This window comes from Mobula birostris, chromosome 8, assembly GCF_030028105.1.
Source record: "Mobula birostris isolate sMobBir1 chromosome 8, sMobBir1.hap1, whole genome shotgun sequence".
Lineage (NCBI taxonomy): Eukaryota > Metazoa > Chordata > Chondrichthyes > Myliobatiformes > Myliobatidae > Mobula > Mobula birostris.
In genome coordinates, this window is record NC_092377.1 from 165,846,163 (window position 1) to 165,873,219 (window position 27,057).

The following is a 27,057-nucleotide window of genomic DNA, read 5'->3' on the forward strand; positions in this document are numbered from 1 at the left end:
TAGCTTTATTTGTCACATATACATTGAAACTTTCAGTGAAATGCGTTGTTTTGTGTCAACGACCAGCTCTGAGGATTTGCTGAGGGCTGCCCGCTAGTGCCGCCGTGCGTCTGGCGCCAACATGGTATGCCCACGACGTACTAATCTTAAACCTAGCCGTACGCCTTTGGACTGTGGGAGGAAAGCCGAGCACCCGGAGGAAACCCACACAATCACAGGGAGAACATACAAACTCCTCACATGTAGCGGGGTGAACTGAACGCTGACTGCAGTTGCTGTAAGGTGTTGCACTAACTGCTACATTACTGTGCTGCCCAGTTGCACATGTATCCACCAAACTTATGCTCCCAAGCTTTAGAAAAGGTGCATATTCCCCGGGACTGACAGCTGAAATGAGAGAGAGTGTCATTAAGCAGAGACTGACTGGGTTATTTTTCTCTAGGACAGAAGGATAGCCAAGACCCTCAGCACTGCCAGGGAGTCTGAACCTTGGGGGCTATAAATGTGAGGTTGTTGCTGACTGTTCCAAAAGGGAATCCATTGGGAACCTTTCCATTCAGTCCAAACAGAGAATGGGGACTGCTGTTCCTCAGGGTGTAGTGGAGATGAGTTACACGTGTATATTAATCCAGTGTATGTAAGTATATGCTTGCTATTAAGCATATATTCATATTCAGATTCATTTATTTATCACATGCACATTGAAACATACAGTGAAACGTATTAACAAGCAACACAACCAAAGGATGTGCTGGGGGCAGCTCGCAAGTGTGTCCACACAATCTGGCGCCCACAACAGAACAATACAAGCAACAACAACAACAACAAAACAAAAGCAGCAACAAAACAACAACAGCAGCAAAACATGCCCACTTCCTCCCTCCCACTCACCCACATGGACAGGCCACACACACACACACACACACACACACACAGTGACCCTTACATCCTTTGGTTGTGTTGGTTGTTAACGCAGATGAGGTATTTCATCGTATAAATGATACCGAGATTAATCTGGATCTGTATAATAACTCGGTGCCCACAGCAACAGCTCTGCTTTCTCTGGTTGAAGTAGTGAGTTGCACTGGTACTCTTTTTCAGGAAGTCAAAGAGCTATCTTCAGGCAAGCAATGAGGCATTGGGAGAAGCATACCTGTGTCACTTTCCTGGAGCGCACAGATGAGGAGAGCTACATTGTTTTTACTTACAGGCCCTGTGGGTAAGTAACCGTGATTGTTGAAGTCCTGATGAAGGACCTCGGACTGACTTATTCCTCCTGACTTGCTGAGTTCCTCCAGCATTACGTGTGTGTTTTAGGTACATGGGTTATGACCAAAGAAAAAGATGGCTGGGGTCGCTTAGCATTTTAACACAAGGCTATTTATTAGGTGCATCAAAAATCAAACTGACAAAAATGAGTGAAAATAGCAGAAAGAAAGCTGCCAATATTTAGAAAAACATATCGACCAGGAAACACAATAATAGCACTGTACTATTTTTAATCATGAGAAAGTCTGCTTGTGCTGGAAATCCAAAGCAACACATCTCTTTCCCCTTCCTTCTCAGTCCTGAAGAAGGTTTTTGTCTGGAAACATGAGCTGCTGAGTCCCTGCAGCATCTTGTGTGTGTTACCTTACTATTTTTGTTGAGTGTGAATTCCTGGCAGCCCACGTCTCTCTTTCATTGAGGGTGATGAACTTCTGTCATTCAGCACCAGAACATATCTTCTTTAATTACCAACAAAGCTAACTTAAGACCACACATGAATCAGAATAGGATGTACCCCACAATGTACTTACAATTAATTTACAAAATAAACAGAAGCATCAACTTTAAATACAATATAGAAACAACATACAGTATACACATTTACACACCCCCATTACTAAAGACAAGTAATGTTTCAATGTGTATGGTGGGGAGGGCACCATAAAACCGAGCCGAGCACACCAGTTCAGTTTAGCACCCATCACCGGGGAAGGCATTGACGTTCGTACATTCAGCACAACAGCAGTAGAATGACAAGGCAGTGTTTGTGTGTGTGTAACTGCGCACGTGTGAGGAGTGTGTTTACTGAGTGCTTCCGTCACAGTGTGGTACCGTGGATTTTCAGTATCTGCAGTTTATGACGCCAAACAGCTTGTCTTGTTTTGCACGTTGGTTGTTCGTCAGTCTTTGTGTAACCCCCCCCCCCCCCACCGAACTCGTATGGCAGCTTGGCTTGTTAGCCGGCTCTGCTAGCAGCCATGTGACCCGGCAGTGCGAAGGGCACCCTTCATAAACGATGTACATCTGAGGTTGGTATGAACTGGGGTTCAGCCAAACAGGAAAGTTGGGATGTTTTGATTAACTGACCTTGATTTGAGTGAATGCTGTGTAAATACTGCCCGTACACAATTATCAGTCGGCAAGAAATAACAGATTGCACACCGCATAAAATTATAAAGCAAGTGTATTTACTGATTTCAGCTTTATCGAACAGTTATTAAGAGAAAGAAGAATGAAGAGAAAAAATTAAAAGGGCCCATTATAGTTAAGCCAATCTAAATGTGCACATGGCATTGGAGCTCGTATTGTCCAAAAGCTGGGTATGACCGTTACTCACAGCGCTGAATTCTCATCACTAATCGCTGGTAGAGCTTCCCATCTTGAACTCCTTCGTCTCACGAAGGACTCCTTGCAAATGCATCTTCCCGTCGAATCTGACCCTCTGACCGTCTCTCCTGATCTTCTCTTCTCTGCATGTCCCACCAAAAGACCACGAACCCTACTAGTGTCCTTCACAAATCTCTCTCCACCCAGCTCTCTTTAGAACCTTCTCCCAATTCCACCATCCTGACAACATTCCTAAATTGAACATCATAGCCCCTTTAGCGAAACCAAAAGATATTCTACCAGCAGGTCACACTGCTTTTACAGAGAGCTACTGAATGAAAAACCCTGCAGCATGAGGAGTAAAAATCTTAACCAGGGTATTACATAAGTTTATTATATTTCTATTTTTCTTGCTGTAAATGCCTGCAAGAAAATAAATCTCAAGGTGACGTATACGTACTTTGATAATACACTTACTTGGAACTGGGCACATGGCCAAGTGGTTAAGGCATTGGACTAGCGACCTGAAGGTCCTGAGTTCGAGCCCCAACCGAGGCAGCGTGTTGTGTAATTGAGCAAGGAACTTAACCACACATTGCTCTGCGACAACACTGGTGCCAAGCTGTATGGGTCCTAATGCCCTTCCCTTGGACAACATTGGTGTCATGGAGAGGGGAGGCTTGCAGCATGGGCAACTGCAACCAAGGTTCCATACAACCTTGCCCAGGTCTGTGTCCTGGAGAGTGAAGACCAACGGATGCCTTCACTGAACATGACAATACAACCAGGAGGTCTTCAAGACAGTCATGGGACTTTCTAATGCTATGGTGTGAGATTGTGGAGGAAGACACAACCACAGAAACCTGTATTGGGAAATAGAGCAGGAATGAGAGTTGAAAATTAGAGAAGTGATTTTGTGCAGATTAAGAAGGGAGTCAGACCGACGTATTCAACAGGGAAAATTCTAAGAGAAATTAGCAGTACTCCAGGCATGATAATTGGTGGATACAATTTGAACAACCTACGATACACGGACAACACAGTGCTGATAGCTACTTCTAAAGAGAAGCTCCAAGAAATACTCGATAAAGTCATCGAAGAAAGTGCAAGGAGAGGACTGACCACAACTGCAAGAGGACCCAGTAAAGATTAAATTGTTCTAAGGGAAAACTAATCCAATCATGGAACATCAATGTCTCTAACTTCTGGTAATTTCTCCTGCTGCCCCCTTCCTTCTTTTTCCGGTCCTCAATCTGTCTCCCCTCTTACCCCATCTCTTTTTCTCACCTGTCCATCACCTCCCTTTGGTCCTCTCCTCCTTCCATTTCTCCCATTGTCCACTCTCCTCTCCCATCAGATTCTCCTAGAACACCTTTCCCTCTTCAGCCTGTCCCCTCCCAGCTTTTCAAAGATTCAAAGTACTGTCCGCTTATTAACAAGGCATGTGTACAGAACAGAACTCTGAGATTCGTCTTCTTGCAGGCAGCCACGAAACAGAGAAACATCATGGAACCCCGTTCAAGAAAGCATCGATCACCCAACATGCAAACAAAGTACAAATTGTGCACTTCATTCCCTCCACCTCCATCCCTCTTCTAACACCTTCCCCCAACCTGTCACCTACCAGCTCATACTTCTCCTCTCCCCCACCTCCTTATCCTAGCCTTCCCTCCCTTCTTTTCCAGCCCTGGAATATTCTTAGCCCAAAACATGGGCAGTTCATTCCCCTCCATAGATGCAGCCCTACCAGCTGAGTTCCTCCAGCATTTTGCGCCTGCGTTCACAGTGCCGCACCCATGTTTGGAATCGCACTTCTGCAAATCCTTCACGTCATTATCCATCTCTATGTTCCTGGGTGTAAAACAATCTGTTGCAGCTGCTCGCTGCCTTGGTCACAATGGTGGGTCCAGAATGCTAAAGCTGATTCAAGTGTCATGACATTGCATGAGTCATGTTGTATCCCAGGGGTGCAGCTCAAATGCTGCTGGCTATAAGCCAGGAGTAAATCAACTGGGGTCTATCAGGTTAACACGTTCTTCCTGCTGCCGGTGTGAAAGAATCTGGGGCTCTCACTTGACATTGGTAAACTAGTGAGGAGGGGGCTGTAGTAATGTGTCACCGTTAGTGCCCTACCTGCCTCCACTGGGGGTAACAGTGCCTGTAAGATGCCAGCCTAAAGGTGTCAAACGATGTCATGCCATACTTGGTCAAAGTCAAAGTTCAAAGTACCTTTATTGTCAATGTTTGTACCTGATATACGACCTTGAGATTCGTCTCCTTACAGGCAGCCACGAAACAAAGAAACCCAACAGAGCCCATTAAAAAGAGACCGTCAGACAACAAATGTGCAAAAAAGTCATGCAAACAATAAAAGTAGCAAGTAGCATTAAGAACTGAAGTTCACAAAAGTGAGTCCACAGCCGATTCAGGAGCCCATTAGTTGCAGGCCAGAGCCTCAGTTCTACGCAGAGATGAGTAAACGTCTCGGAGCAGCGAGCTGAACACCTGTCTGTCCCTCGCCCCCAGCTCCAACACCCTGACATTTTCAATCCAGCCTGTGCTTCAATCATCCAAGCCTCAAGTCATTTCTTGCTATCAGACCGGGCCCTACTCCCAGGCCCAGACCCTGCCTCCTCAATCATAAACACAAAATGGTTTCCCCAAAGGATTCGGCTGTGAGATAAATGCCTTTTCATAAGCAGTAGATGTGGCCTGTCGTGTGGAAGTCAGCAGTGCTTCATGGTTTGTCATCGTTCCCCAAGACGAAGAGTTAATACACTCCCTCCTTCCCTCTGCTAGCCTGCAGGTCACCCTTGGGCAAGGTGTAGCACCTGCTTAGCCTCCGATCAGGGTCACATGAACCCATGGGAGCAGGTGGTGGATGATCGTACGAGCAGCTGGTGCAGATCACAAGTCCTGGTTATGTGACCACTGACGCCAGACAGACAATCTCTGAAGGGTATTGATAATGGCTGGGGTCACCCATCTTGTAAAGACACTGCCCAGAAGAAGGCAATGGCAAACCACTTGTGTAGAAAAACATCAAGAACAATCATGGTCACGGAAAACCATGACTGCCATTGTCATACAACACAGCACATACGGATGAAAGAACATTGTAAAATCTTAGGGATCTCTGCAAGACTTGCTTGTTAACTCATCCCTCCGCACTGATCTCCGTTTTGGCACTTATTCCTGCAAGTGTGACAAGTACTACCCCTGTACCTCCCCCTCACCACCATTCAGGGCCCCAAATAGTCCATCCGCGGCAGATGGCACTTCAGCTGCTAGTCTGTCGGGGTCATTGGGATCATCTGCATTCCAGTGGTGTCCTCCACTACATTGGTGAGACCTAACACAGATTGGGAACCACTTCGTTGAGCACCTTTGCTCTGTTCACTTCAGAAGGCAGGCTTTCCATAAGACCATAAGACATAGGAGCAGAATTAGGCCATCTGGCCCATCGAGTCTGCTCCGCCATTCAGTCATGGCTGATCCATTTTTTAAAATCTCCTCCTCAACCCCAGTTCCCGTCTTTTCCCCGAAACCTTTGATACCATGTCCAATCAAGAACCTATCAATCTCTGCCTTAAATATGCCCAACGACCTGGTCTCTCCAGCTGCATGTGGCAACAAATTCCACAAATTCACCACCCTTTGGCTAAAGAAATTTCTCTGTATCTCTGTTTTGAAAAAGCACCCTATCCTGAGGCTGTGCCCTCTTGTCCTAGACTCTCCCACCATGGGAAACATCCTTTCCACATCTACTCTGTCTAGGTCTTTCAACGTTTGAAAGGTTTCAGTGAGATCCCCTCTCATCCTTCTGAATTCCAGCAAGTACGGATCCAGAGCCATCAAATGTTCCTCGTATGATAACCCTTTCATTCCTGGGATCATCCTTGTGAAGCTCCTCTGGACTCTCTCCAATGCCAGCACATCTTTTCTAAGATGAGGGGCCCAAAACAGTTCACAGTACTCAAGGTGAGGCCTCACCAGTGCCTTATAAAGCTTCAGCATCACATCCCTGCTCTTGTATTCTCAACCTTTTGAAATGAATGCTAACATGGCATTTGTCTTCCTCACCACTGACTTGACCTGCAAATTCACCTTCAGGGTGTCCTGCACAAAGACTCCCAGGTCCCTCTGCATCTCAGATTCCTGGATTTTCTCCGTGTTTAGAAAATAGTCCGAGTATTTATTTCTACTACCAAAGTGCATGACCATGCGCTTTCAAGCATTGTATTTCATTTGCCACATTCTTGCCCGTTCTCCTAATCTGTCTTAAGTCCTTCTGCATCCTACCTGTTTCCTCAACACTACCTGCCCTTCCACCAATCTTCACATCATCTGCAACTTGGCAATAAAACCATCTGTACAATCATCTAAATCATCAATCATCAAGAGGGAGGAGAAGATGGTGATGCGACGCAGCACGCGTGGCCGTTCCGAATGATATCGTATGTGTTAACTAGGGGGCTGTGCACAATCCGGATTTGATGGGGACAGCCGTGAGAAGCATGGAGGAACACCTGGAGAAACTTCTGAAATGCCCGCTTCACTGCCGCTGCTACTGTGTGATCCAGAATCTCCGGAGGGGAAGACCCCAAATCCTCGGCTTTGCCTATTGCCTGTTGCCAGGGCCGGGGTCGAAGTGCTCGGCAGAGATGGTGCTTGGTGCTCGGTGTCGGAGAGCTGGTCGGAGGCTTGGAGTTTTCAGACGGACTCGGAGTCGGACTCTGGTCGGATGCTTCCAGGATGCTGCATTGGCAAGTTTGCAGCGCTGGAGGTTCACCGTCTGCGTGAGATGATGGGACTTTCGAGAGACTTTGAGACTTTTACCGTGCCCATGGTCTGTTCTTATCAAATTATGGTATTGCTTTGCACTGTTGTAACTATATGTTATAATTATGTGGTTTTTGTTAGTTTTTAAGTCGGTTTGTCATGTGTTTCTGTGATATTATTCTGGAAAAACATTGTATCATTTCTTAGTGTATGCATTACTAAATGACAATAAAAGAGGACTGTGTGTCCTCATAATCTAAAAGAAACGTTTATATTCACGATAAAAAGAAGTGGTCCGAACACCAACCCCCGTGGAACACCACTAGTCACTGGCAGCCAACCAGAAAAGAATATTTTTATTCCCACTCACTGCCTCCTACCAATCAGCCAGTGCTCTAACCATGTTAGTAGCTTTCCTGTAATAGCATTGGCTCTTAACTTGGTAAGCAGCCTCATGTGTGGCACCTTGTCAAAAGCCTTCTGAAAGTCCAAATATACAACATCCACTACATCCTTTTTATCTATCCTATTTGTAGTCTCCTCAAAGAATTCCAACAGGGAAACCATGCTGACCTTGCACTATCTTGTCCTGTGTCACCAAGTACTCCATCACCTCATCCCTAACAACTGACTCTACCATCTTCCCAACCACTGAGGTCAGGCTAACTGGTCTATAATTTCCTTCCTGCTACCTTTCTTCTTTATGTAAGAGTGGAGTGACATTTGAAATTTTCCAGTCCTCTGGCATCATGCCAGAGTCCAATGATGTTTGAAAGATCATTTCTCATTAAACCACAATCTCTTACGCTACCTCTTTCAGAACCCTAGAGTGCAGTTCCTCTGGTCCGGGTGACTTAAATACCTTTAGGACTTTCAGCTTTTTGAGCACCTTCTCTCTTGTAACAGTAACTGCACCCACTTCTCTCCCTTCACACACTATAACATCAGGCGTACTGCTCGTGTCTTCCACAGTGAAGCCTGATGCAAAATACTCATTTAGTTCATCTGCCATCTCCTTGTTCCCTGTTATTATTGTTCCTGCCTCATTTTCTGCTTGTCCTATATCCACTCTTATTTCTCTTTTACTTTTAACATACTTGAAAAACTTTTACTATCCACTTTGATATTATTTATAATTTACTTTCATATTTCTTGTGATATTTTTAGTTTCTCTCTGTAGGTTTTTAAAAACTTCCCAATCCTCTGATTTTTGCTTTGTTGTATGGCTTTTCTTTTGCTTTTACAGTAGCTTTGACTTCCCTTGTCAGCCACAGTTGTACTATTTTACCATTTGAATATTTCTTTATTTTTGGAATAGACATGACCTGCACCTTCCTCGTTTTTCCCAGAAATGCACGCTTTTGCTGCTCTGCTGACATCCCTGCCAGCATCTCCTTCCAATTTACTTTGGCCAACTCCTCTCTCATTCCACTGTAATTTCCCTTACTGCACTGAAATACTGCTATATCAGACTTTACTTTCTCCCTATCAAATTTCAGATTGAACACAATCAGGTTGAACCAGTGATCACTGATCCCTAAGAGTTCTTTTACCTTAAGCTCCCTAATTGCCTCCCTAACACCCAATCCCAGTATAGCTGATCCCCTAGTAGGCTCAACGATAAACTGCTTAAAAAGCTATCTCTTAGGCATTCAACCAACTCACTCTGTTGAGATCCATTACCAACCTGATTTTCCTGGTGACCACCCATTTAAATTTCTACTTCTTATTCCCATTCTGACATTTCGATCCGTTGCCTCCTGTAGCAACACCTCATACTGTGTCTGTCCTCAGATTTGAAGGCACGGATATTAACTTCTCTAACTTCTGGTAATTTATATCCCCCCCACTTCGCTCTATTTCCATTCCTCATGCTAGCTCCCTTCACACCTCACCTGCCCACCACCGCCCTCTGGTGCCCCTCCTTCCCCTTCCCCTTCTCCCACGGTCCACTGTCCTCTCCTATCTGATTCTTTCTTCTTCAGCTCTTTACCTTGTCCACCTATCACCTCTCAGCTTCTTATTTCAGCCCCTCCCCCAGCCACCCAGCTTCCCCTCACCTGTCAGCTTGTATTACTTCGCCTTCCTCCACCTTCTCATTCTGGCCTCTTCCCTTTTCCTTTCCAGTTCTGATGAGGGGCCTTGGCCTGAGATATCAACTGGTTATTCTCTTCTCACCTTGGCCATGTCACATGAATAGAAGACATTCAACCATTTGGCCTGTTGGGTTCAACTCAGATAACACAGACAACACCTTAACTCAACCACCGGCTGGTGGCGCAGTGAGATCAGCGCCGGGCTCGAGAACGGAGGTTCCCGAGTTCGATCCAGTGACAGACCGCTCCCGGGCGCGCTCTCCATCCGTGCCGGGTTGATGTCGAGCTCGCAACTCGACCTCGTGAAAAAAAAACACTGCCACCTCCAGTCTAAATTCCCACGCGGAATATTGTGGAGGATCAAATGCCCAAATACCCAAACTGTTCCTTATTTCAACAGAGTCATAGAGCAATGAAACAGGCCCTTCAGCCCAATCAGTCCATGCTGACCAAGAGTCCTGTTTGGCCCACATCCCTCTGAACCAGGAGTATGGAGAGGATGGCGCCAGTGGACAACGCAACCAACGGCAACGTCTTTCAGACAGTTCATGAAACTAATTCTTTTACTACTTCTTCTTCTTCTTCTTTCAAAAATGATTCTGCTACTGTTGGAGCTTGTGATTTACATTTCGATGGTGTGTTAGCCATCTGGTGCTTTGCTATCTCCGAGAGAGTTCGGTGAGGTTTGGAGTAGAGTGTGCAGCCTGGAGGCCAGGAGACAAGCGCAAGCCCACGATCGACTCCAGTTTTAGCCAATCTCGCTGATTAAAGTGTCGAGTAAGATTGAAATCAGTGAGGGAGAAGTAGCGGGCAAGCAGGGGTTCTGCGTCTGACTGGTCTCTCTCTCTCTCTCTCTCAGGGCTGCTGGAGAAAAGTGCCCGCATTTGATAATTCTCTCTCTCTTCCTCTCGCTCTGCTGCCAGCCGATGATTCCAGAGCCTTGGGTCTTGGGCAAGATTTAATAGACACGTGTGTAGATTGGGCTCTGTAGTTCATGTTGTGACGTGTTTCTGGATTCTGGTTGCTCCTTTTTTCGTTGTTATTTTGTACGATTTTCATCGGGTCAGATTGGCTCTGTGGTCTGCAGTCAACAAACGACATGGTGCTAGATTAGACTGATCTAAACTAAGTTAAACATTCTCTGCCCAGGGAAGCAGTTGAGGCTTCCTCACTAAATATATTTAAGAAACAGTTAGACAGGTTTTTACATAGTAAGGGAATTAAGGGTTATGGGGAAAAGGCAGGTAGGTGGAGCTGAGTTTACGGACAGATCAGCCATGATCTTATTGAATGGCGGGTCAGGCTCGATGGACTGGATGGCCTACTCCTGCTCCCATTTCTTATGTTCTTATGTAGTTTTAATGACTCATTTTTTTTGCCACTTGTACTATTTGTTTTTGCGTGTTGAATGTTTGATGTTTTCTTTGAATGGGTTCCATGGTGTTTTTTTATTTCATGGTGGTCTGTGGGAAGATTGTATACTGTACCCTCTGGGTGGAAAAAGTTGTCTCCTAGGTTACTAAATCTCTCCCTTCTCACCAGTCGGGCTTTAGTTCCCGCCATTGCTTATAATGAATTTTTACATTCTCTCCAAGACTGCATGGTTTCCTCTGGGTGCAGCCATTTCGTCCCACATTAAAAAGACGTACAGGTTAGGGTTACTAAGCTGTGGGCATGTGATGTTAGTGCTGGAAGCGTGGTGACACTTGCGGTCTGTCTCCAGTACATAGAACAGCCCACAATATTATAAGACCATAAGACCATAAGCAGAAGTAGGCCATTCAGCCCATCGAGTCTACTCCGTCATTCAATCATAGCTGATCCAATTCTTCCAGTCATTTCTACTCCCCTGCCTTCTCCCCATACCCTTTGATGCCCTGGCTAATCAAGAATCTATCTATCTCTGCCTTACTCACAACACGCTGGAGGAATTCAGCAGGCCAGGCAGCATCTGTGGAAAAGATCGGTTGACATTTTGGGCCGGAACCCTTCGTCAGGACTGTAGGGAGATGGGGCAGAGGCCCTATAAAGAAGGAGGGGGGAGGGTGGAAAGGAGAAGGCTGGTAGGTACCAGGTGAAAAACCAGTAACGGGAAAGATCAAGGGGTGGGGGAGGGGAAGCAGGGAGGTGATAGGCAGGAAAGGTGAAGAAGGAATAGGGGAAAACACAATGGGTAGTAGAAGGAGGCGGAACCATGAGGGAGGTGATAGGCAGCTGGGGGAGGGGTAGAGTGACATAGGGATAGGGGAAGGGAGAGGGAGGGAATTACTGGAAGTTGGAGAATTCTATGTTCATACCAAGGGGCTGGAGACTACCTAGATGGTATATGAGGTGTTGCTCCTCCAACCTGAGTTTAGCCTCATCATGGCAGTAGAGGAGGCCATGTATGGACATACTTGAATGGGAGTGGGAAGCAGGGTTGAAGTGGGTGGCTACTGGGAGATCCTGTCTGTTTTGGCGGACGGAGCAGAGGTGCTCGACAAAGCTGTCCCCCAATCTGCGTTGGGTTTCACCAATGTAGAGGAGGCCGCACCAGGAGCACCGAATGCAATAGATGACCCCAACAGACTCACAAGTGAAGTGTTGCCTCACCTGGAAGTACTGTTTGGGGCCCTGAATGATGACAAGAGAGGAGGTGTAGGGACAGGTGTAGCACTTACGCTTACAGGGATAAGTGCCGGGTGGGAGATCCGTGGGGAGGGACGTGTGGACCTGGAGTCGCGGAGGAACCGATCCCTGCGGAAGGCGGAGAGGGAAAGATGTGCTTAGTGGTGGGGTCCTGTTGAAGGTGGCGGAAGCTGCTGAGGATAATGTGCTGGATCCGGAGGCTGGTGGGGTGGTAGGTGAGGACAAGGGGGAACTCTGTCCCTGTTGTGGTGGCGGGAGGATTGGGTGAGAGCCGAAGTGCGGGAAATGGAGGAGATGCAGGTGAGGGCATCATTGATGACAGCCAGATGATCTCTGCCTTAAATGCACCCAATGACTTGGCCTCTACAGCCTCTCGTGTCAACAAATTCCACAGATTTACCACCCTCCCACTAAAGTAATTTCTCCTTATCTCTGTTCTAAATGGACGTCCTTCAATCCTGAAGTCGTGCCCTCTTGTCATAGACTCCCCCACCATGGGAAATAAGGAGACCAAAACTGCTCACAATACTCCAAGTGCGGTCTCACGAGTGCTTTATAGAGCCTCAACATCACATCCCTGCTCTTATATTCTACACCTCTAGAAATGAATGCCAACATTGCATTCGACTTCTTCACCACCGACTCAACCTGGAGGTTAACCTTTAGGGTATCCTGCACAAGGACTCCCAAGTCCCTTTGCAACGCTGCATTTTGAATTCTCTCTCCGTCTAAATGATAGTCTGCCCATTTATTTCTTTCACCAAGGTGCATGACCATACACTTTCCAAAATTGTATTTCATTTTCTACTTCTCTGCCCATTCCTCTAAACTATCTAAGTCTCTCTGCAGGCTCTCTGTTTCCTCAACACTCTTCCACCTATTTTTGTATCATCGGCAAATTTAGCCACAAATCCATTAATCCCATAGTTTAAATCATTGACATACATCATAAAAAGCAGCGGTCCCAACACTGACCCCTGTGGAACTCCAGTGGTAACCGGCAGCCAGCCAGAATAGGGTTCCTTTATTCCCACTCTCTGCTTTCTGCTGATCAGTCGATGCTCCACCCATGCTAGTAACTTCCCTGTAATTCCATGGGCTCTTATCTTGCTAAGCAGCCTCATGTGCAGCACGTTGTCAAAGGCCTTCTGAAAATCCAAGTACACCACATCCACTGCATCTCCTTTGTCTACCCTGCAGTAGGTTAGTCAGGCAGGATTTTCCTTTCAGAAAATTGCAGTAGGTTAGTCAGGCAGGATTTTCCTTTCAGGAAACCATGCTGACTTTGGCCTATCTTGTCATGTGCCTCCAGGTACTCTGTAATATCATCCCTAACAATCGATTCCAACAACTTCCCAACCACTGATGTCAAGCTAACAGGTCTATAGTTTCCTTTCTGCTGCCTCCCACCCTTCTTAAATAGCGGAGTAACATTTGCAATTTTCCAGTCATTCGGTACAATGCCAGGATCTATTGATTCTTGAAAGATCATTGTTAATGCCTCTGCAATCTCTCCAGCTACTTCCTTCAGAACCTAAGGTTGTATTCCATCACATCCAGGAGATTTATCCACCGTCAGACCATTAAGCTTCTTGAGCACCTTCTCAGTTGTAATTTTCACTGCACATTCTTCACTTTGCTAACACTCTCGAATGTCCGGTATACTGTAGATGTCTTCCACTGTGAAGACTGATGCAAAATATGCATTCAGTTCCTCTGCCATCTCTGTGTCTCTCATTACAATATCTCCGGCGTCATTTTCTATTAGTCTTATATCTACCCTCAACTCCCTTTTACTCTTTACGTACTTGAAAAAGCTTTTGGTATCTTCTTTGATATTAGTTGCTAGCTTCCTTTTATAATTCATCTTTTCCTTCCTAATGACCTTCTTAGTTTCCTTCTGCAAGTTTTTCAAAGCTCCCCACTATCTTCTCACTAGCTCTGGCTTCATTGTATGCCCTCTCTTTTGCTTTTACTTTGGCTCTGACTTGTCAGCCACGGTAGTGTCCTTCTTCCATTCGAAAATTTCTTCTTATTTGGAATATATCTGTCTTGCACTTCCCTCATTTTTCACAGAATCTCCAGCCATTACTGCTCTGCTGTCCTTCCTGATCATCTCCCTTCCCAGTCAATCTAGCTAGTTCCCCTCTCATACCATCGTAATTTCCTTTATTCCACCAAAATACCGGCACATTGGAATTATAGTTTAGTTTATTGCACCTTTCCTAAGATCAATCTAACCCTCCCCTCCAGCATTGCCCTCCATTTTCCTCTCATCCATGTCCCTATCTAAGAATTTCTTAAATGCCCCAATGCATCTGCCTCTACCACCACCCTTAGCAGGACATACCGCCAGCCCAGCACTCTCTGCGTAACTACCCCATTTCTAACTCCCGTGCCCCTGACATGCTTTCCTCAAATCTGCTTAAAATTATGGCCAGTTGTATTTCTGACCTGGAAAAAAGTGTCTGACTACACATTCAATCTATGTCTCTTATCATCTTGTTGTTATTGTTTGCATGATTTGCATTTTTATTCCTCTTTCTCTGCTCATTGGTCTTTCTTGTTTGATTGGGCTGCCTGTAAGCAAGGTTGTATAATTTATACATACTTTGATGATAAATGAACTGTGAGCTATAAATGTTATACACTTCTATCCAGTCGCCTCTCATCCTTCGCTCCAAAGAAAGAAGTATTAGCTTGCTCAACCTGTCCTCATAAGACGTGCTCTCTAATCCAGGCAGCATCCTGGTAAATCTCCTCTGTGCCCTCTCTAAAGCTTTCATACCTTTCCTATAATGAGCAACCAGAACTGAATGCAATGTAGTCCAGCTAGAGTTTTATAGAGCTGCAACATTACCTTGCAGCACTTGAACTTAATTTTTATCACTAAGGAAGGCCAATGGACCAAAAGCCTTCTTAACTACTCTTTAACCTGCACAAGACATTTTCCTTTTTCTTGATCGTTAGCTCGCAGTGGAGCATAGGCCATTGATGACCTCCCATCTCCATTGTCCTCTGTCCTGAGCCAGTTTCTCGAGGGTGGACCAGGAGTGCCCCATTGTTTGATTTCGGCCTCGACGTTTCTCCTCCATGTGTTCTTTGGGCATCCCTTTTTCCCTCTTTCCTTGGAGATTCCACTTTAAGGCCTGCCTGCTGATGGTATTGGTTGGCTTCCTCAAGGTGTGGCCAGTCCTGCTCCATTTCCATTTGCGTATTGGATCTCTGTGGACTCCTGGTTGGTGTTTTCCCCACAGTGTCTGTTTGATTACTCTGTCTGCCCATCTGATGTTTAGGATCCTTCTCAGGCACTGGTTGATGGAAACCTGCAGTTTTTATAGTGTAATCTTTGTTCTCCAGGTTTCTAAATGGAGAGAAACTTCAAAAAAGTGAGGTGCAAAGGGACTTAGGAGTCCTTGTGCAGGATTCCCTGAAACTTCATTTGCAGGTTGAATGAATTAGCACTCATTTCAGCGGACTAGAATATAAAAGCAAGGATGTAATGCTGAGACTTCACAAAGCACTGGAGAGGCCTCACTTGGAGTATTGCGAGCAGGTTTGGGTCCCTTATCTTAGAAAAGATATGCTGAAACTGGAGAGGGTTCAAAGGAGGTTCACAAAAATGATTCCAGGTTTGAATGCCTTGTCATATGAAGAGCATTTGATGGTTCTAGGCAACACTCACAACATGCTGGATGGTTCTAGGCCTGTGTGCACCAGAATTCAGAAGAATGAGAGGTGATCTAATTGAAGCCTATCAAATGATGAAAGGCTTGATAGTGGATGTGGAGAGGATGTTTCCTATGGTGGGAGAGTCTAGGACCCGAGGACGCAGCCTCGGAATAGAGGGGTGACCTTGTAGAATGGGGATGAGGTGGAATTTCTTTAGCCAGAGAATGCTAAATCTGTGAAATTTGTTTCTATAAGTGGCGGAGTTTGATCGATTCTTGATTGGTAATGGCATTACGGGATACGAGGAGAAGGCAGGAGATTAGGGTTGAGAGGAAAATTGGATCCGCCATGATGAAAGGGTGGAGCAGACTCGATGGGCCAAATGGCCTAATTCTGCTCCTATATCCTATGGTCCTATAGTTCCAGAGCCTGCAGTTTACACAGAATTGCAGAGAGCTAAATGTTGGCCTGAATCCTCTCACTTTGTGATTTAACCCAGTAGAGTTGTGGGATCTGCAGCAGTAGTTGTTATACTGGGCTAATGATCAGAGATATCTTCTGATATCTAGAAATGGTCATATCTCAGTGCAGCAGCTGTGGAAATCAGTTAATTACCAAATCCAAATAAATGCAACTGTTCGCATGAGGACCATGACATTTTGGGATTATCAGTGGAAAACAGCTGCTTTAGTACGAGATCCATTGGGGAAGGGAATGAACTGGCTGCATCGCCATCTGCTATGGAGGGGCCACTGCTCAGGATCGGAAAAAGCTGCAGAGGGTTTTAGATTCTGGCCAGCTCCGTCATGGGAATGAGACTCCCCACCATCGAGGGGGTTTTCAAAAAGTGATGCCTCAAGAAAGTGCCACCCATCATTGAGGACCCCCACCCCCCAGGACAGGCCCCCTTCTCATTGCTACCATCAGGGAGAGGCACAGGAGCCTGAAGTGAAGGCACACACTCAGTAATTCAGGAACAGCTTCTTCTCTTCCGTGTAACAAGCTCTATGGAAAGGAATAAACAGTCAGCGTTTATACCAAATGCCTCAGCCCAAAATGTCGACTGTTTATTTAGTTCCATAGATGGTGCCTGACCATCTGAGTTCCTCCAGCATTTGGTGTGTGTTGCTCTGGATTTCCAGCATCGGCAGAATCTCTTGTGTTTATCCTTCTCTCTGCCACCACACACACTCACACGCACAGACACACACACACAACACACACACACAACACACACACGCACACATGCACGCGCACACACACACGCACACATACACGCGCGCACACACACGCACACACACACACAACACACACACGCACAGACACACACACACACAGACACACACACGCGCACACACACACAGACACACACACATGCACGCACACACGCACACACAGACGCGCACACACACACACACGCACACACACACATGCGCGCACACACGCACACACACACGCGCGCACACACACACAACACACACACGCACGCGCACACACACACGCACAGACACACACACATGCGCGCACACACACACATGCACACACACACGCGCACACACACGCACACACACACACAACACACACACACACACAACACACACACGTGCGCGCAAACACACGCGCACACACACATGCATGCGCGCGCACACACACACACACACGCACAGACAGACACACACACACGCACACACACACAGACAGACAGACACACACACGCACACACAGACACACACGCGCGTACGCACACACACGCGCACACACACACACACAGACACACACACACACGCATGTGCACACACACACGCGTGCACACACAGACAGACAGACACACACATGCACACACACACACACACACACACACACACACACACACACACACACACACGATTTGGCCGATATGTGGCTCCAGACCCACAGTGATGAGAGTAACTCTCCACCGCAAGTTCCTTCGTTCAAAGGGATGAAGGGATGGTCAAAATGAGTAAAATATATCATTCCATTTCATATTCTGATAAATAGTGAATTTTCTGATGCCTTTTCTGTTGTATGATATAGTTGAACAAGATATTGATAAGGTATGAGATTAAGTTGGACAGGGTGGTTCAAATACAGTCTGAGTAACTGCACTGAGCAGCCGGGTCAATTGCTTCTCTGCTGTAAATTCCATGTGATAATTGTAATAGGATCATCTCTCTCTCTTTCCCTCTTTCCTCTCCCTCTCACACAGTTATCTCCCCTCCTCCTCTCACTCACCTTTCCCTCTCCCTCTGTCCCCCCTTGCTCACCTCTCCACTCTTGCTCCACTCTCCCTGTCTCACTCCCCTTGTCCCCTATATTCCTCTCCCCTCCCCTCCCTCACTCCCCTCTATCCCCTCTTGTTCCCCTCTCCTCCACAACTTTTCCCCTCCCCTATTGCTCACCTCTCTCCTCTCTCCCCTCCCCTCTTCCCCCTCTCCCCTTTCCCCCTCTCCCCTCTCCCCTCTTGCTCACCTCTCCCTCTCCTCTCCCCTTCCCCTCTCCCTCTCCTCTCCTCCCCTCCTCTCTCCCACCCCCTTTCTCCAACCCCCTTTCCCTTACCCCCTCTCCCTTTACCTCTCCTCTCTCGCTAAACTCTCTCTCTTTTTCTCCCCCACTTTCTCTGTCTCTCTCATGCTTTCTCCTCCCCCTCTCCCTCCCTCTCTCTCTTCCACCTACTTAAGCCAGAAACTATCCTAATTTAAAAATAACAAAATATTAGTTGACTCTTTATGGCAGGGACTTTGTTCTATGTAATCATGTTTGGAGTTTGTACATTTTGAAGATACTAAAGAGGTAAAGGACTGGGGAGGAAGGTATCTGATATGAGGTAACAGGGGAGGAGAAGGGGTGAGAGGGTAACCAGAATGGGGAATGGAAAAAGACAGAAGGGAGGAGAGATTCCCCTCCCCTGCCATCACTTCCCTTTAGTGCCACTCCTCCTTCCCTTTCTCCCATGGACTACTGTCCTCTCCTATCAGATTCCTTCTTCTTCAGTCCTTTATCTCTTCCACCTATCACTCCCCAGCTTCTTAAAACATCCCCCCATCTCTGACCCATCCATCTTTCCCCTCTCCTGATCTCACCTATCACCTGCCAACTTGTACCCTTCCTTCTCCTCACCTTCTTAATCTGGCTTCTTCCCCCTTCCTTTCCAGTCCTAATGAAGGGTCTCAGCCTGAAATGTTGACTGTTTATTCCTCTGCATAGGTACCACCTGACCTGCTGAGTTCCTCTAGCATTTCGTGTGTGCATGGGTCAGGATTTTCAATATCTGCAGATTCTCTCGTGATGGAGTCTCTTCTGAAATGTTACCAGGGAGACAGAGAGTAAATTGGATGAAGGAGAAAATTGGAGGAATTTTTATGATGCTGTTCTTTGAACTAAATAATTGCAAAAATTGGGCAAAATTGATCAGGCCGCCTGCTGTTTTCCTTCTCTATTGTTACTGCAGTCAGTTGATGAGGGAAGATATGTCACAAGTGGCTGCATCAACCATAGACACGAGATTCTGCTGAGGCTAGAAATCCAGAGCAACACACCCAAAATGCTGGAGAAACTCAGCAGGTCAGGCAGCATCTATAGAGGGGAATAATCAGTCAATATTTTGGGTTAATACCCTCCATCAGGATATACAGTACTGTGCAAAAGTCTTAGACACATAAATATGTAATACTCAGGTTCGGTGGGCTGCGCAGGTCTGGGGAAGACAATCTCTAGCCCTGCCAAATAGTGAGATTGAGGTGTAAACTCACCCGAAACCCCCTGTTTGTATGGATGCTGCGTGATTTGTACCCCTTGTTGGGGAGGGGAGCAGGGTTAACGGCATTAATGGTCTTATCTGAGGTATCATAATAGCCCATTCTTCTTTTTTTTCTTAGTTTTGTTTAGTTTTCTTTTAGCTGGGTTAGATTTTTTTTTTGGAGTATAATTTTTTTTCATGATATTTTTATATTTTCACTTTATATTTTCCTATATTATATTTGTACTTCCTGAGATTTTGGGAGGCTCATTATGTGTCAATTGAGCTCATACTTGTATAAACTGTTTATAATAATGTAATCCCAATTTCTCTGTATCTATTTTCTGTAATGTTTATGATGCTGAAATTAATAAAAAGATTGAAAAAGAAAAAGATTTGTTACCCTGTTACAACTCAGTACCACAAAATAACAGATAGTACACCATATACAATTAAACGATTTAGCTTTATAATTCTTAATTTGACTGAAGGGTTAGCAAAGGAAAAGCAAAAAAAGGGCCCATTTTAATGAAACAATCTAATGTGCACAAATTGGAGCTCATGGTTTCCCCTTCGCCGATCCGCCTTCAATCTCCCTGGTCTTCGTCGGATCATGGCTCCGTTCCGGGTCGAGTCCTACGACCGCTTTTCTCTCCATCTCCCGCCGAACAAAAGACCCAGATCACCCCGGTGTCAGGCACACGGTACGAAAACACACTCCCGTCATTGGATGGCTCACATTCCAAAGCACCCGTTATCTCTAAACATAACCCAAACACTGCTTCTACAGAAGGACCTTTCTCCACTGAAACCTTTCCCAGGGTGTTACAAATATAACCAGGGCACCTAAGACTTTTGCACAGTCCTGTATATTGGTTAAAATAGGAAGGTGGTTGGGAAACAGAAATAAGTATTTAGCTTTGTATTCGCTCAGTGGTATTCAGTGTTAAATGATAACTGAAAAGATATAATATACAGTATTGTGCAAAAGTTTTATCTAGATATATGTGCCTAAGCTTTTTCTGCAGTATTGTGTATAGGACGCGGTCCAGGTGAAGGGTCTCAGCCCGAAACATTGACTATTTGTTCCTCTCCATAGGTACTGACTGACTTGCTGAGTTCCTCCAGTACATTGTGTGTTGTTCTGGATCAATCATCCATTTTACTCTCTCTTGGTAGATAAGTGACTCACTTGTACACCCCTATCGGTCACTTCTAATCCTCCTCCTCTCTGAAGTGAAAAGCACTGTCTCACTCAACCTATTCTTGTAAGACGTGCTCTTTAATCCAGGCAGGATCCTGGTAAATTTGCTGCGGACACAATGCTTCAAGTTCAAAGTACATTTATTATCGAAGTATGTATATGCTATATAACCTTGAGATTCATTTGCTTCCAGGATGCCACAAGACAAAGAAAGTGAGTCATTCATCACTGCGGCCAATTCAGCAGCCTATTAGATAGAGGCTACAGCCTCAGTTCAGTGGACAGATGAGTAAACCTCGAGGAGCAGTGAACTGAACCATCCCATCCCTTGCCTCTAGCCCTTGACACCCTGATCTTTTCAGTCTGGCCCAGCGTTTAAGTTGTCCAAGCCTCGGTTGTTCTTTGCTCTCTGTTGAAATCTTTGATATGATCTCGGGCCTGAACCCCACCTCCTCGATGTGGCCCGCAGAGCCCCGCTGCCTAGATTCAGCTCGTATTTCCAATTCATCTTGGTGCCTAAACTGATAAAACCTTGGGTCCTTCCTCACTCTCAGGTCCAGGCTCTGCCTCAACTGACTTTGCCTTGGTTCTGCTACAACGAATTGCCTTCAAGTCCGCTCCAGCAGTCTCCATACATTGGCTCACCAGGGTCTAGGCAGAGTTTTATAGAGCTGCAACATTACCTCGCTTTAATGAAAACCCTTCCATTCCTTCTGTGTCCAGCTGTTGCTCATATGTTGGCCGAAGAGGAGGAGGACCACAGGCTATCTCCATTGGTAAGAACTGCGATAAATTTGGGATTGTCGTCCATGAACTGGGCCACGTCATTGGATTCTGGCACGAGCACACACGGCCTGACCGAGATGATCATGTCACCATTGTGAGGGAGAACATACAGCCAGGTGAGATTGGCCGGTGTTAGCGAAACCTTCCCACCATTAACTTTCTGTAACTAATTTTCAAGGACTCTATAGCTTATGTTTTCAGTATTCTTTCTCTTCAGTCTTTTACACGTTGTTGTTTGTCAGTCTTTTTTTACGTGCTGTTTTCCACAACTCTGTTGTATTTCTTTATTTTCCCAGTAAATGTCTACAAGAAAATGGATCGCAAGGTAGTATATTGTGACATATACATACCTTGATAATAAATTACTTTGAACTGTGAACTTTAACTAAAGTTTGGCTTTTGTGTTCAACAAAATCATTGACCATCTCCGCTCCTTTGTTGTAATAATTCCTTTCTCTGGGTCTCTGAGGTCAGAACTAAAAGCATGTTTGAGCTTGTTTTATGAAATAATTTAGCTGCTGAGTAAACTTGTGGCACTTAAGTTATTGATATTTTAGAGCTGTGGGTCCCAACCTGCCCCTTCAGTTAATGGTAGGGGGTCTATGGAATAAAAAGCATTGGAAACCCCTGTTTTAGATTCTCTCTCTCTCACTTTCATTCATTTGCTTGTTGGAAGCATTTGTTAAACTCGATCATTGCAAGCCGTTGGAAGTTTCAACTTCAAACTATTTTTTTTTGGATGAATAAAATACAAAGTCATCTCTTCATGAAATATAGGAATCACCAGTTGTAAGCAAGCCACGTCCCGTCTAGTTTGCCACCTCACTTCCTGATGGGGTTGCATTAGTCAATTATCATGGAGATGCCTCAGTAATGATAGCAATAAGTCAGCCTAAAAACAACGTGAGAAAATCTCCTTGGGAAATCTCCCTGCTGTCTCAGTGGTTAGAGAGCGACACAGTCTGGTTTTGTTAATATTCCCGTTATGTGTAATCACTGATATGTCATAACCTCACCTTAGTCTTAAGCATATTAAAAAAGTTAGAAACACAAAGAGCTTCTCTCTTTGCTTCATGGTTGGCCTATATACCCACACTTACACACACCTGGCTCTTCCAGGTATTAATCAGCCCTTGGGGCCAAAGAATTAATACGTCTTGGGAACAGCTCTTCGGCCAGCCAAAGTAAATTTATGATCAAATAATATATTTACTTTGAGTAAATTTTATTAGTATTTGATAATTCACTAGCTAGACCTATTTGTCAGCAATTTGGCTCATATCCCTCTAAACCAGAGGCCCCAAACTTTTTTATGCCATGGACCCACAACCATTAACTGAGGGGTCTGTGGACCCCAAGTTGGGAACCCGTGTCCTAAACCCTTCCTTTCCATGTAGTTGCTGTCCGTGCATCACTGGCATTTAGGGCACCATGTAGGCCTGTCTGTCCTTGGCCATCTTGGTCTTGGTCTTAGTGGTGTTCAGGGTTTCCTTCATCGCATGAGAAGTTTTCTCTTGGTTTTCACTACTTTCACTCATACAAGTCTTAGATAGAGCCTCAGGAATACCATCACACTCAGATGTAAAAAGATACTTCACTGATGTTTCCATAACAGCTTTGTTTGACCAGTCAGGATTGTTAGTCCTGAGCTGAATCCCTGAACCCGGAGGACCGGTGATCCACTCTTAGTCTACCCTCTAACCTCTGACTTGTTTGGGATGGGTGACCCTACCAAGAGCCAAGGCCCAAAGCCCTGACTCCAGCCAACATAGCTGTCTGGGTCACTGAGGCACGCAAGCCTCCAATCCCTTCCACAAGGTTGTGGTCCTCTTGGAGGCTTCCTTCCATGCACTTATCTAGTTGTCTTCTGAGTGATGTTATTGTGCCTGCCTCACCCACTTTCTCTGTCAGCTTATTCCATCTTTGCACCACAAAGCTGCCCCTCAAGTTCTTTTTTAATCTTCCACCTCTCACCGTAAACCTATACTGTCTAGTTTATAGCCCCCCTCTCTGGGAAAATGACTGTGTGCGTTCACCCTCTCCGTATCCATCATGACTTTATACACCTCTGTAGGTCGTCCCTCATTCTCTTATGTCCTGATGAGTAAAGTCCTAGCCTATCCAACCTCTCCCAATAATTCAGTCCCTTGAATTCTGGCAGCATCCTTGTAAATCTTCTCTTCACTCTTTCCTGTTTAGTGATGCCTTTCCTATAACAGAGTGACCAAGACTATACACAATATTCCAAAGTGTAGTTGCACCAGTGTCTTGTAGACAACATAATGTCCCAAATCCTGTACTCGGCACCCTGAATGAGGAAGGCCCACATGTCGACTGTTCAAACTGCCATCACACAGCCTCCACCGCCGTATGAACAATCTTCTTTGAAAGCCTAGTCTCAAGTGTTTCCCACTGTATAACACCTGTGTTTTTTTTCCCTCTCTCTATTGGGGCACTCACCAAAACGCTTTGCAGGGCAAGAGTACAACTTTCTAAAGATGGAACCGGAAGAAGTGGACTCACTCGGTGAAACATACGACTTTGACAGCATCATGCACTATGCCAGGAACACGTTCTCAAGGTTTGAAACAAGTCTCTGACCCTCCTGTTACCCTTGTATTAACCAGCAAGTCTTTGTCTTCCTTGCATTCGTGTTTTCCTTTTGTGACAGGCTCTAAGATCTGATATGACTTTATTCTTTAGCCAGTGATAGTTCAACATTGAGGTCTGTGAAGAGGGTCACACTGACTTTGCTTCTGACTGGCTTGTAGCTGTAATGGTGGCTGGAGGCATTAGTACAAGGTGTGACAATTTACAATGACCAGTTAATCTACTAACTGGTGTGCCTTTGGACTCTGGGAGGAAACGTGTGGTAGGATCATGAGGAGAATGTACAAACTCCTTACAGACAGCGGTGGGAATTGAACCTGGGTCGCTGGTACTGTAAAGAGTTGTGCTAACCACTATGCTAACGTACTGCCCTGACTGCGAGCTGCCCCCAGGTTGTGTTGGATATTAATGCAAACGATGTATTTCACTGTACGTTTCCATGCACATGTGATAAATAAATCTGAATCTAACTCCCTGGACAAGATAGCAAAGGTCAGGGTGTCGGGGCTGGAGGCGAGGGGCGAGTGATAGGCTGGTTCAGCTCACTGCTCTGTGCGGTTTATTCGTCTCTGTGCTGAACTGAGGCTGTGGCCTGCAACCAACGGGCTCCTGGATCGGCCGCAGTGATGACTGGCTTTGTGGCTGTGGACTGACTTTCGGGAACTTCGGTTCTGAATGTTGTTCACTTACTTTTATTGTTTGCATGGTTTTGTTTTTTTTCTGCACATTGGGTGCTGAATGGTCTCCTTTTTAATGGGCTCTATTGGGTTTCTTTTGTTTTGTAAAGAGACGAATCTCAAGGTTGTATATCGTATAAATACTTCGGTGACGTCCTTTGGGCTTTGAATTAACATAAGGTTGGTGTAAATGGAGGGCTGAAGGTTGGCATGGATTCGATGGTCAGCAGAGCCTGTCTTTCTCTATAACTCTCCTAAGGTTGGCTGAGTTCCATGATGTTGCCATTAATCGCAATCATAAGATCTATTCAGTACACTGAGTGGGATGCTTTTGTTCTCTGCCTACTGTGTTACTTAGCTCCTCTGCTGGCTCCCAACGTGCATCAGGTTGGACAATCGATTCTGAGCTCGCAGTAACAAGGGAGGTGACTCGGAAAACAATCGAAGCAACCTTACTGTGGATTCTAATGAAGCGAGCATCTTGAGAGCCAGGCAGTTTATTAGCGCCTGGAAATTTATTACCTTGTTGAATTCACACAGGGATGTTGACCAACACTTACGAAGCAATGGGGTCACATCGATTACCCCTCATCAGTCGTGAATGATTACTCAAGCATTGCAGGTGTGGGATTTTTTTTGTGTGTGTGTGCACTTTTGGCTGTAAGTGCCAAAACGCAATTGAACAGCATCTCTGATAACATCGAAAGGGGAACAAAGCATACCCCAGAGAACTGTAAACACTTTTCACATCCCTGCTGTACCCTCCCATGGAGACCATTTGTCAGTACGTGGCTCTGCTCAAGCCTGGCACCTAATACACTCCCAGAGATTTAGGTGAATTCATGATCCATAGTGCAAGCACATTGTAGTTTGTTGGCAGGCACCCTATGTTATCATTTTATGACCATCTTTGACTGATTAAAGAGTATTGAACGATTGTTTGTGTGCTGATAGCAATTATTGAATGCTGTTATCAAAACGTCTCTCACCATCTTTTCATCTTCCTCTGTTAACTGGCTGGGGTCAGTTTCATCTTGAATTTGCTGACGATACAACCATTGTTGGCAGAATTTTAGATGACGATGAGAGGATGTACAGGTGTGAAATATGTCAGCTAGTTTAGAGGTGAGAGCAAAGAACTGATTGTGGACTTCAGCAAGGGGAAGACGTGGGAACATAGACTAGTCCTCATAGAGGGATCCAAAGTGGAAAGATTGACCAATTTCAAATTCCTCGGTGCCAGTATATCTGATGATCAAACTCGAATCCAACATATTGATGCAGCTACAAAGAAGGCACTTCAGGGGCAAAGGCAGCATTTCATTAGGAATTTGAGGAGAATTGGTGTGTCATTTAAAACACTCACAAATTTCTACAGATATATTGTGGAGAGCATTCTGACTGGCTGCATCATTGTTTGGTATGGGGGTGTGTGGCTACTGCACAGGATCAAAATAAATTGCACAAAACTGTAAAATAACTCAGCTTCATTCTGGACAGTGGTCTCCATAATAACCAGGAAATCTTCAAGGAATGATGCCTCAAAAAGGCAGCATCCATCAATAAGGACCCTCATCTCCCAGGACAGGCTGGCTGGTGGTGTAGTGGCATCAGCACTGGACTTTGGGGCAGAAAGTCCGGAGTTCAAATCCAGCCGGCTCCCCCGGCACGCTTTCCATCCGTGCTGGGTTGAGTGTCGAGCTAGGAACTCGACCTCATAAAAAAGAAATTGCCTGCTACAGAAACATCAACAGCAAAAAGTTGATGGCCTATGCTCTCTCGTGAGTTGAAAGGCAATTTCTCATCTCCCAGTCATTGAAAGTGGGCATGCAGGTACAGCAGGCAGTATGCTGGTATTCATAGCAAGAGGATTTGAGTGCAGTTTTGGTCCCCTGATCTGAAGGAAGACATCCTTGCCATAGAGGGAGTACAAAGAAGGTTCACCAGATTGATTCCTGGGATGGCAGGACTTTCATATGATGAAAGACTGGATCGGCTAGGCTTATACTCATTGGAATTTAGAAGATTGAGGGGGGATCTGATTGAAACGTATAAAATCCTAAAGGGATTGGACAGGCTAGATGCAGGAAGATTGTTCCCGATGTTGGGGAAGTCCAGAACGAGGGGTCACAGTTTGAGGATAAAGGGGAAGCCTTTTAGGACCGTGATTAGGAAAAACTTCTTCACACAGAGAGTGGTGAATCTGTGGAATTCTCTGCCACAGGAAACAGTTGAGGCCAGTTCATTGGC

General features: G+C 45.5%; 1 protein-coding gene across 1 annotated transcript in view; it reads left to right on the top strand.

Moving 5' to 3' along the window:
• The window catches only part of LOC140201937 (bone morphogenetic protein 1-like), a 284,119-nt gene that overhangs the window by 157,946 nt on the left and 99,116 nt on the right, over window positions 1-27,057 (top strand). The window contains exons 5-7 of the mRNA XM_072266778.1: window positions 1,102-1,219; window positions 21,458-21,636; window positions 23,996-24,101. Of these exons, the coding sequence (XP_072122879.1) occupies window positions 1,102-1,219; window positions 21,458-21,636; window positions 23,996-24,101 (403 nt within the window). The remainder of the gene's footprint in view (window positions 1-1,101; window positions 1,220-21,457; window positions 21,637-23,995; window positions 24,102-27,057) is intronic.